This window comes from Condylura cristata, unplaced genomic scaffold (genome assembly GCF_000260355.1).
Source record: "Condylura cristata isolate star-nosed mole 26May11 unplaced genomic scaffold, ConCri1.0 scaffold00003, whole genome shotgun sequence".
NCBI classification, from domain to species: Eukaryota; Metazoa; Chordata; class Mammalia; order Eulipotyphla; family Talpidae; genus Condylura; species Condylura cristata.
Window position 1 is genome coordinate 76,891,520 of NW_004567104.1, and position 9,069 is coordinate 76,900,588.

The 9,069-nt window shown below is 60.0% G+C and overlaps 1 protein-coding gene across 1 annotated transcript in view; it reads left to right on the forward strand.

The window, feature by feature from the left end:
* The first annotated feature begins 3,167 nt into the window (after nt 1-3,167).
* The window catches only part of IGSF5 (immunoglobulin superfamily, member 5), a 27,595-nt gene continuing 21,693 nt past the window's right edge, over nt 3,168-9,069 (forward strand). The window contains exons 1-3 of the mRNA XM_012730952.1: nt 3,168-3,379; nt 4,695-4,774; nt 7,602-7,679. Coding sequence (XP_012586406.1) covers nt 3,168-3,379; nt 4,695-4,774; nt 7,602-7,679 — 370 coding nt within the window. The remainder of the gene's footprint in view (nt 3,380-4,694; nt 4,775-7,601; nt 7,680-9,069) is intronic.

The following is a 9,069-nucleotide window of genomic DNA, read 5'->3' on the forward strand; positions in this document are numbered from 1 at the left end:
CGCCCCCCGCCCCCCGCTCGGGTGCCCGTGTCGGTCGGTCACCTCGGATCCTGCTCTTGGATTGTAGATTGGCATCGCTCTGGAAGGGAATTTAACTCTATTCATAATTTTTGATGATTCATGTTCTGATGTGGGATTCTAATTAAAGAGTCTAAGGAAGCATAACAGCAGGTAAAATACCAGACCCCTGCCTGCTATGTACAGGCAGTGTTATTTGCAATATTGAAAGTTGGACTCGATAACGAGTTAAAGGAATGGGTGATAGAGCAGGAGTGGGGATTCTGGCAGGCTGGACACACACAGCGGTCATCTCTCACGTGTCACGGCGCGGCGTGTGCCTACGAAGCCTTAAACGATGCTCCTGAGTGGGCTTTAACGATACAGAACAGTGCTTATAAATAGCACGCTGAGTTAGAACAGATGTAAATTGTCCCGACAGTGCTACTGTGCTATGTGGGTGACAGGGCAGCAGACGTCGTTTTACTGGAAAGTAAATGATTTCTAGGAGCTAAAGATAGATGCCACTTAATGCAGCGTAACAGATAATTCTTTGAGCAGTCGTGCAGCTATCAAATGTAAACCCTTTAGCCACTTAAAATTATTTAGCCACTTTTATTAAAAACATAAAAGTGCATCAATCTGTGGGAAGACATTGAGGCCGTTTGGCTACGTTGGTTTTCCAGAGTTGCTGTGAGGAAGTGGGACGAGAAGGTCCAGCAGACCTCACTCCCTCTGAGGGCCCAGGAGGAGTCTGGGCCTGCCGGCTGTACCCCACTACTGCCACGGGGCCCGCTCTCTGTGTTGTCCGAGTGTTGTCCTCCCTCTGGGGCCCTCTCTGTGGCCGAAGGCATCTTTGTGTGAGGACACCCATCCCACCAGAGCAGGCCCTGCCGCCCGGCACGTCCCCACCTCCCTCTGACCATCCAGCCCAGCCCAGGCCCGGGGAATCCCCTTTGGAAGCACCCAGAAACGCGAATGTCCCGGAGGGATTACTGGTCGACCTGCCTCACTCGGTTCAGTGAGCGACGCAGCTCTAGGACGTTTCCTGGACGTTGCTTTGCCTTTGCAGCTGGTAGGCTGGCCGGGAGCCCCTCCCCACTCACTGAGCTTTGGCTTGACGGTTTTCAGCTTGAGGCTGGGGCGCAAGTGGCTCACGTGCCACAGAAACCGTGCACCTAACGCCGAGTTTTGCTCTTTTCCCGGGCAGGTCATCTGTGGCCCGATCCTCCCCTGTGAACGGCGTCGGCGAGGCTTCGCAGGGCCCACGTCCTCTCTGGGGCAGCGAGCCGCAGGAGCGTGGTGCCCGTTCCCACAGGAACGCTGTTTTGCACGTCGATCGTACATCGACTGTCACAGAAGCCGCAGCACCCGGCCACCGCACAGAGGCCTTTACCCCTCTGGGGCGGGCCGCTGGGCCGCAGCAAGGCCTGGGCTCCGCTCAGTGATGCCCGCCAATTGTCTGTTTCACGCCATGGCACATTCCTTTGGCCGTAAAAACAGCAATGATATTTAGGTTCTTTGCCATTCAAATGGTCCAAAGTAAAACCAGCTGATGGGACTGGCTGCCCGCTGGGGTGTGAGGGCGCTGGGCGGTGCCACTGTCTGGCCTGTTCTTCCAGGGAAGTTCTGCTGCTCGCGTGAGCCCTTCTGGCCTGGCTGGCGCATTGGGAAACAGACTTTCTTTCTTCAAGCGGTTTTGGGTTTGCTGCAAAACTGAGCAGAAACTTCAGTGTGTTCCGTTCAGTGCGTCCCTGCCCCACACAGGACGGCCTCACCTGCTGTCCTTTCTGAGCACGGTGGCCAGTGGCTACAGCCGATGGACCTAATGGACACAAGGAGGTCCCCAGTGTCCGTGGCTACCTGGGGTTCGCTGTGGTGCTGGCAGCTACCCCTCACTGCAGTGCCTCTGGAGTAATTTGCTGCCCTGAAATCTTCTGTGCTTTGCCGATTCGTGTCTCCCCCTCCACGCCCTCCCAACCCCCCTGCCGCTGTGTGGCCATCGACTGTCCAGCGACTGCACTCCCCGGGAGAGACCCTAAGGCCCTCATGAGCTGCTGCTCCCATCCAGTGTCCCGCCTCGATGAAACCCGCAGGCAACATGGACGGCAGGGCCAGGGCCCGAGGGGCCAGCCCTGCTGTCGGTGGGGGTTTGTGCTGCCAGGCACGCGAGGCCTGGCCACCTGCCGCTGCCGTGGCGAGCAGCCCAGAGCCGCCGGTCGCGTCCTCTTCTTTTGGGGAGCTATCGCGCTTGCATGCCTGCCTGGAGCTTCTAATATTTGCTGCATGAATATGTCTCACTTTTGTAATAAAGCAAATATTAGGAGCTATCATTAAAAATTCATAATGCTTATCTAGACAGATAGGGCGGTTACAGATGGCTTTCATTGTCTTCTTCATATTAGATTGAGCCTAGTGGGAAGTTGCTGTTTCTGTAGGTGGGAAACAGCCAAACCTCCTTTTTTTTTTTTTTTTAAAGATTTATTCATTTATGCATACAGAACTGGGGTACAGGCCAGAGGCTCAGGGGCGGTGAGAGGCTTCCCCAGAGACAGAGTGGGGAGCAGAACAGGCAAATCGACGAAGTACACTGCTGAGGGGAGCAGCGGGCGGGTCAGGAGAGGTCTGCCACGCCCTGTGGTCTCCTCCGGGGCAGGCGGGAATTGAACTCATGCGGAAGCGGCTCCAGATTCTCAGTGCTGTGCTTTAACCCGCTGCGCCACCAGGGAGGGCCCAAACCTGCTTTTAATATCCCCGAAGTACCTGGCAGAGCTCAAGCCCCAGTACACTTGAGTTCTTCACGGAGCCCTGTGAAAGGGGTTTTTAAAGATAACATGTGATCCGTTTGTCTTCTACAATATAATATATTGATATTTTCCTATACAATTAAGATGAACACCCAAGACTTTAACTCACTGATCAGTGAGGAAACCCACGAGGTGTTATAATAGATTCGATGGGAAATTCAAAGAACACACATACACACCATCGTGAATTCTGAAAAATTTACAGGTAGATGCAAAATTGGTCCATCTCCAAAGAACAGAAATCAGCTCCATCTTTACCAAAGCTCATTTTCATCTCTAAGTACTAGACTCACTTGTATAACTGCTGGTTTCTTCTGGCACTGCACTAGGATTATCCAGAGAGGCAGAAGACAGGTCTATAAAATGAGACTGGTCCGGGCAGGTGAGGCCACCGGCAAGGTGGACACCCGCAACCTGCAGACAGAGCCCAAGCCTGAGCCCGAGAGCCAAGTCCTCATCCGAGTCCGGAAGCCTGAGAGCAGGAGTCCGAGCGCAGGGACACAGGAGCTCCAGCTACTGCAGCTACACAGAGAAACTGCCTCCGCTGGCCTTGCTGCTCAGGCCTTCCTGGCTGGGTGAGACCCGCCACTTGGGGCGAGCTGCGACTCTCCGTGGAGTCCGGAGCCAACATCGTCATCGGTAACACAAAGAAGCGCTTAGCGGACATGGCTCCAAAGAGGACACCCAGGAGGCCAACAGGCCTCCCATCCCCCCACCAGGGACATGCAAACACGGTGACTGCTGCCCACTCTGGGAGCTGGCTGTCTCCAAAGGCAGGAAACCACAGGGGTGGGTGAGGGTATGGTGGGATGGGAGCTCAGCCGCTGAGTGTGAGAATGTAGATCGTTGCGGCCGGTATGAGGGCCCCTCAGAGATTTAAGGATGAAACACGAGATGATCCAGCTCTCCTACTTGTGGGCATTTAGCTGAATGCAAGACGCTGGTGTGGTCCCTGCAACACTTTACAATAACAAGGTATGCAGCCAGCTAGTGACAGAGGCTCGGATTAGGAAGACGGGTATATGCAAACGATGGAATACTACTCAGGCATGAAAAAGACAACCCCCTGCTGTGCCATTTGCGACAACTGGAGGGGATGATGTTAAGTGAAATTAGTTGGGAGGAGAAAGACAAACACCAGATGGTTTCTCTCCTATGTGGAATGTAGAGAAGCACAACAAAGAACAGATGAAACTAAATCAAAACAAACACTTGGCATCGACTGAGGCTGCCACCAGACGGGTGGCTGTTCTGTTTGTTTGGAGGGTGAGGAGCAAAGGTTTGGGGGGCCCAGTGGGCTGGGGAGGGGGTGACCAGGTGGGTGTGGTGTGGTGACATAACCTGAAGAGGTGGGACCCTGCACCTCTGAATCACACATGTGTTGTGAACCAGCATTACCTCAACGGACTAAAGCAAGGTAGTAATAAAACAAGGTAACTGTTTGTGGAGCAGACAGACTCAGAAATAGCGTTTGGCCACGTACCTGGACATCTGTGTCCTCCCGTGGACACACACGTTAGCTGTAACCAAGAATTTCCAAAGCACAAACACAGCTCGGGCCGTGTTAAGCCACATAATCCAGACTGCCTATTTCAAAGTTTTCCCTGCGTTTCCGGACACCCCTTTTTACAGCTGAAGATAAAAACCAGGCTCCGGACTGTTCTTCGTCTGGACCTGCCTCCCCTTCGGGCTCAGCCAACACCCCCTTCCTTCCCACCTCTGCATTCGGGGCCCGTGAGACTCTTTAAAGCCCCCTGGGTGTTCCAGGCCCCTGACACCCCAGAGGCTCCGGGGTCCCCAGCCACAGTTGTTTCCTCTGTCCAGAAGGTGCCTCCACCCCTCCTCCCACCCACAGCCCACTCCCCACTGAGCTCAAGCCCGGTTCCTCAGGGACGCCCCACCGTCCATCACAGCTGCCTTCAGACCTTTGCCACAACTGGAATTCGAGTGTGACTATGCTTTATGTACATGTAAGCTTCGTGATTCTGAAATAGCACAGGCTAAAAATATTAGTCAAATCTCTGTGCTAAAAATTTGAAATAATGCAAATCTCCCAGCTTCCCCCAAACGCCCCACATGGCATCAGAGCTGCACTCCGATGACGTATGCATAGCTTTCCCGCTGTTGCCCCAGGGCTGGCCCTGCGTCATCCAGGGCACAGGCGTCTCCCTAAAGTGGGCTGGGTGGGTCCCTGTGCCGGGCGCACTTCTGAGTGGTTATCATTGACCATGCTCTCACCGAGGCACCACTGGGGCCAGAATACCCTCCGAGGAGGCCACTTGGCAGGGGTGTATTCGAGCTGTCAGACCCCAGACAAAGCCTGCCCAGCAGCCACCCCTCTTTTGTACCAGGAGAGTGTTACCCAACTCGGCCCCGGTTTCCCTCAGCCAGGAACAGGAAAGAGAGCTTGAGGGAAAGGACAGTGGTTTAACTGTCGCAGCTGAGAAGGGCAGCGGACTCCTCTCTGAGACATCCTCGCCCTGCTCTTTGGCAGGTGCTGGGCTGTTAGTAAAAGGGGGGATGGGGAGATGGGCAAGGGTCTGCAAATGGAGGGTGCAGGGGTCACCACGGAGCTGGAGATGGCGGGCGCCAGCTTGCTTTTGTCAACAGCTGCAGTTGAACTGCCTTCTCCTTGGAATGCCAGGAGACACACCTGCAAAAGGGGGGGGGGTGGCAAGAGATGGGGGCGACAAACCCCCAGTCACTTGTAGCAGCATCGAGAGCGCGTACTTGGGGTTTGGGGTTGCATATTCTGACCCCCTTAACTGGACGCACAGCCCTTCCCTCTGTCTGGCTTCGGGGTGCTCGTCCACCTGTGTGGCCCAGCTTCTGCTGGCTCCTCTGACGTGCATAGGCCCTTGCGTGAGGGGCATGCCCCGGTGGGGAGAGCCAGAGACGGCTGCGCTGTGCCTCCTCCCGGGAGCAGCGGGGCCTCAGACGACGACCGGAGATGACGCAGTTCTGGGCAAACACGGCCGGGAGCCGGTGCCGCCTGCCTTCGGGTGGCCACATTCCAGAGCCTGCACCTCAGGCCTGTTTTTCTATTTCACAGAAGAACCTGTTCTCGGAGTGGCAGGGCCTGCCTGGGCCAGGAACCGGCTTCCCCGGTCTGGGGCTGGGGCTGCGCCCCAGGCGAGCCGGGAGCAAGGTCAGCGGGTACGTGCGGGCAGGAAGGGCCCGGAGCCTCGGGGAGGCACGGCGCTGCTCTGCGGGCGGCCTGCGGCAGGACAGGGGTGGCAGCCTGGCAGCGGGCCGGCAGGGCTGGCTGATCATTAACAGGGGTTGTGGGCGCCGGGCACCCGGGGCCACCCTGTTTACGGCCGGCGGTGACGCGATGGAGGCACTTCCTGTGGCGTGAGGAGCTGCTTCTGTCGGGTGGCCAGAGGACGGAGGCCGAGACGCCCTCGGGAAATGGGAGCCAGCGCTGAGCCCTGAAGAGCAGACTGGCCGCCAGGTAAGGCCCGGGGGCGTGGCCTTCCGCCTCTCCTCGGGCCCCTCCACCCTTTCGGGGTCTCGGGAGCAGAGGGCGCCCGCTGGGCCGAGGCGCGGCCCCAGGGCCGGTGTCCAGCCTCACACACAGACTGTTTCTGACTTCCTCAGAGTTAAAAATTAAAAGAGCAGCTGGCCGCAGTGCACGGGGATGCGGAGTTTCTCCCGGCGACCTCCCGGTCCGGGCGGTGGGGTCTCAGGTCGCTGAGGCTGGCTGGCCTGGGGCAGGTCGGAAGGGCGCGCATCACCCAGGCTCACGCCCTTCCCCAGGCAGACTTTGAGATGCTCGTTGGCACTGCGCGGACGGGAAGGCCTTCGGGGTTGCCCAGAGTCCAGAGGTGCCAGCCCGGCCTGGTCTGGCCGGCAGAAGCCGGGGAGCCTTCTCCTCCCAGCCGGGCTCGCGAGGGGGCGTGCTGTGCCGCCGGGGAGGCCCGCTGGGCGCAGCCCCCTGCCGCCTCCCGCCGGGGTCTGGGCGCGGAGCTCAGCCATCTTGGTGCAGGCACCGGGGTGGGGGGCATCAGGCTGTTCCTAAGAGCCCAAGAGGGGTTTGTGAGTGGGGTCCTTCAGCGAGGCAGGCACATGCAGCCGTGTTCCTCCGTCCGCGAAGACCAGCGCGGGGTGCAGAGGTCTGTGAGCGTCTGCCCTGCTGGGGCTTCGGGAACCGGGCGCTGTCGTGTCAAGCGCTGGCCTACCCCAGGGCCTTCGCCCCGGCTGCTCCTGCCGAGTAAGCTCTTCTGGTCTCCCGTGTCGTGCTTCACCTTCTGGGGGTGCCTCCGTCCGTCCTCCCTACTGAAGTGCCGACCTGCACTGGCCCCTCGCAGGGCTCCTCCCTGTTCTGTGTCTCTCTAACCTCTGGCCTCCTTCCAGGACTTCACACCTGTTCCGCATTTTGCTGCCTGTTTTCCCTTCAGAATATAAGTTGGTTGCAGGCAGCATTTTCCCCTCAATGACTCAAGCCCTGTAGAAGCGAAGCGCGGTCAGCCTAGGTGCCTGCTGCATGGCCTGCCGTGGCTGGTGTGGCCGGCGTGACCTACCTGCCGTGGCCGGCGTGGCCGGCGTGGCCTGGCGTGGCCCGCACACCACCCGCTCCCAGCATATGTGCAGGCAGAGGGTGGGAGCCCTCCACCAGCTGCCCCTGCCTGAGCTCCGGCCCCGGCTCGTGTGAGTTTCTGACTCTGCAGGTCCGGACGGGCACACGACGCTGCTGCTCTAGCCCGCCCGCAGCTGTCACAGCGCTGCGGACGGGGCCTCCACGGTCACGCGCGGGCCGGGGCTGCTCCTGATGGACTCGCCCGCCGTGTCTTCCAGGTCGGGAAGGACATGTGCAGATGGAGGGCCGCTGGACTGGCGTCTGGGCGGCGCTGGCCGTGCTGCTGGGGCTGGCAGGTAGGGCGGCTCATAGCCCTGGGCCCCGGGGTCTGGGCGGAGGGCCGGGGGCTGCCGGAAGCTCCTTCCTTAGCCCCTTCCCGCCAGTCCCTCCCCTGCGTGGGGCCACCTCCTGCTGCGGTGAGCCCATGTCAGCCATGGGGTGCCCCAGGTGCCACCCCGCCCCATCCTTTGCCCTGGGGCTCGCCTGGGCGCCTCCCACGGCCACGGCTCTGGGCGACGCTTCCCGCCAGTGCCCGTTTTCCCTCTGGGCATTCATGTGTCTCTCTGGCCTTCAAAGCTGGCACAGTGTCCCTGCCTCGGGGGCTTTTGGGGGCGCTAATCTCAATTCTCGCCTACTGTCAGGGCGCAGGGCGTCTTATCTGGAGCCGTCGGGGTGGGTTGGGGGCGTCTCGCCATCAGGCTGGGGCCGGCTGCGGGGCCCCATGGCAACTGCGCAGGCCACCAGCTTCCCGTGGGTCAGGTCGCGGCAGGTCTCGGTTCCCGAGGAGGGTTCGAGCCCCGGGCGTCCGCCCGATGCCCCACCTTGGTGCCACGGGCTCGGCGGCCACAAAGAGGCGCCCATAGGGCGCTGGCCTCACCCCTTACCCTGGCACAACATGACACGTTTCATTTATTCTGCACCCTACATGCAAGCAGCTCTCTAGCCTGGGAAAACACAACCAAAATGGAATGGAACCGTGGCATGGGAGTGTAGCCACTCCAGGAAGCGTGGGGGTGTGAGGCGGGGCACCCCGTTTCACCATGCTGCAACCCCTTCCCAGGGCTTTAGCTGGAGATGATGAACTCAGAGTGGCCAGCCTGTCTGGGATGCTTCCGAAGGACTGACCGAAGGCTCGGGCGGCTTCTGGGGAGACCTGAGGGTGGCGATGAGGGGGGCGGGGTGAGTGTCGTGGCCAAATTCTAGACCCTTCCTGGGGGACTTGGGTGCCACTGAAAAAGGCCGGAGGCTTCATCTCCGAGTCTCAGGGTAGAGGCATCTGGGTGTGTGGACTCAGCTCTGTGTGGAGGGGGCTCCCGCAGCACACACAGCCTGGGGCACCCCCCGACCCCCAGCTCCCGCAGCACACACAGCTCGGGGCACCCCCACCCCAGCTCCGGCAGCACACATAGCCCGGGGCACCCCCCAACCCCCAGCTCCTGCAGCACACACAGCTCGGGGCAGCCCCCGACCCCCAGCTCCCGCAGCACACACAGCCCGGGACACCCCCCGACCCCCAGCTCCCGCAGCACACATAGCCCGGGGCACCCCCCGACCCCCAGCTCCTGCAGCACACACAGCTCGGGGCACCCCCACCCCAGCTCCGGCAGCACACACAGCCCGGGACACCCCCTGACCCCCAGCTCCAGCAGCACACACAGCTCGGGGCACCCCCCGACCCCCAGCTCC